The sequence below is a fragment of the Calidris pugnax genome, unplaced genomic scaffold, assembly GCF_001431845.1.
Source record: "Calidris pugnax isolate Ruff unplaced genomic scaffold, ASM143184v1 scaffold31, whole genome shotgun sequence".
NCBI classification, from domain to species: Eukaryota; Metazoa; Chordata; class Aves; order Charadriiformes; family Scolopacidae; genus Calidris; species Calidris pugnax.
This window is the reverse complement of record NW_015090786.1, coordinates 1519577-1521362: the sequence shown is the minus strand read 5'-3', so window position 1 is coordinate 1521362 and position 1786 is coordinate 1519577. Positions and strand designations below refer to the sequence as shown.

The window sequence follows — 1786 nt, the reverse complement described above, 5'->3', positions numbered from 1 at the left end:
ACGCCTCGACTGCTGCCTCGGTGCAGGACCAAGAGGTGCTCACTGGCCATAGACCAACGACAGCCTGGTGGCCACCGGCAAAGAGACTGTTTAGCTATGTACCCTAGCTGTTGATCCCATCTCCCACTCTCAAGCACCACCACTTCACCAATGCTTTTACTCATACAGACTCTTTCAAAAGCTTCCTTAAGTATTTGGTAAGTAATAGTTCATGCTGCATTTTGGTTTAGTTCATCTCCCATCTCCCACTCTCAAGCACCACCACTTTACCAACGCTTTTACTCGTACAGACTCTTTCAAAAGCTTTCTTAAGTTTTGGTAAATAATAATTCATGCTGCATTTTGTTTTAGTTCATTGTTCAATGTCCACTAATTTCTACCTTTCAAACTAATACCAATAACCATTTTGTTCATAATCCCCATTCCCTTTTTTGTCACTGGACAATTGCAGCCTTAAACCTTCAGCCTGTGAAAGTTCCTTCTCAGATTTTTCTTTTCATGTGTGATTTTGAAAAGAGGATTGCTTTTAAAATAAATTATGATATTTAGCAATATTCGTAGAAAAGCCTAACCTGAGCAGTAGCATGTAGTACCATCATCACTGCATACATTAGGAAGAACTCGTGAGTCAAAAATGTTTAATATGTAAAATGAAATGACACAGTTTACTCCATATGAAATGTTCTGCCTCGTACTGCTAAGTAGTTTATTTAAAAACTCAATTTAGTTAGTTATCCTTCTGAAATACCTAGTTTTGGGTATTAAAACATGCTTGACAAAAGTAATGGTTGTATTTTTCAGCTGAGACAGTATCCTCAGTACTATTATGTATGTAGCATTAAAATGCACATTTCCTGTTCTTTCGTTGTCCAGCTACTTTCTAAAGATTTTTGAAGAGTACTTTTTCTTTTTGGACTCTTTTTTTTTTTTTTGGACTACGTTCATCCTCTTCACAGCACCACCAAGGCAGCCAGAAGGGCCCTGCGGGCTCGCTGCCCCTACTAGTTCTGCTAGGAAACGTGGTCTCTAATCGATGCAGTGAAATATTTTTATGGTTTTATACGTTTGTTTTTTTTTTTTTTTTAATGGGGTGAAGCCTCCCTGTCAGTGTCGCTCAGCCACAGCAGCCTGCAGGCCCCAGCTCTGTCCCGGGGCCGGTTCGGGGGGCGTTGGGCCGCAGGGCCGGCAGCAGCGGGAGGCCGCCCTGCCGCTCCCGGCGACTCCTTCCCGCTCGAGGGGCAGCGCCGGGAGGCACCGGAGAAGCACGGGCCAACTCTTCACCACCTTCTATCCCTTCCACACCTCAGGGGAGGCGACCAAAACGCCGCCCGGCCGCCATTACGGGGGAAACCGGAAGCGCTGGCGGGGGGCTACGGCCGGAGAGCCCAGCGCCGGCCCACGCCACCCGCTGCCTTAGGTGGGGGCTCCCGGGCCGCCCCAGCCAGACCAGCGGCTCCTCCGGTGACTAAGCCCAAGGGCGAGGAGCCCTACCCCGGGCCCGCATGAGAGGAGGGCGATGGCCGCTCCGCCACCACCCCGCCTCCCTGTGGCCTCCCTCCGGAAGTGACGTGTGCCGCTGCCGTTCCCAGCAGCCGGAAGCGCCGTGGGGAGCAGTAAACAACCGCCTGGAGAGGCCGCGCCGCTTCCATCTTTGCGGAGCCGGAGCGGGAGCCGGAGCTCGAGTCCCGCCGCCGATATGGGCGGCGTTCTGGGCCTCTGCTCCATGGCGAGCTGGGTAAGGCGCGGGGCGGGCGGCCGCCGTGGTTCCCTTGGCCCTTCTGAGCCG

At 51.6% G+C, this 1786-nt stretch overlaps 1 protein-coding gene across 1 annotated transcript in view; it reads left to right on the top strand.

Moving 5' to 3' along the window:
* The first annotated feature begins 1577 nt into the window (after positions 1-1577).
* SERINC1 (serine incorporator 1) overlaps positions 1578-1786 on the top strand; it is a 17664-nt gene continuing 17455 nt past the window's right edge. Inside the window, exon 1 of the mRNA XM_014966367.1 lies at positions 1578-1735. Within this exon, the coding sequence (XP_014821853.1) occupies positions 1697-1735 (39 nt within the window). The 5' untranslated portion in view covers positions 1578-1696. The remainder of the gene's footprint in view (positions 1736-1786) is intronic.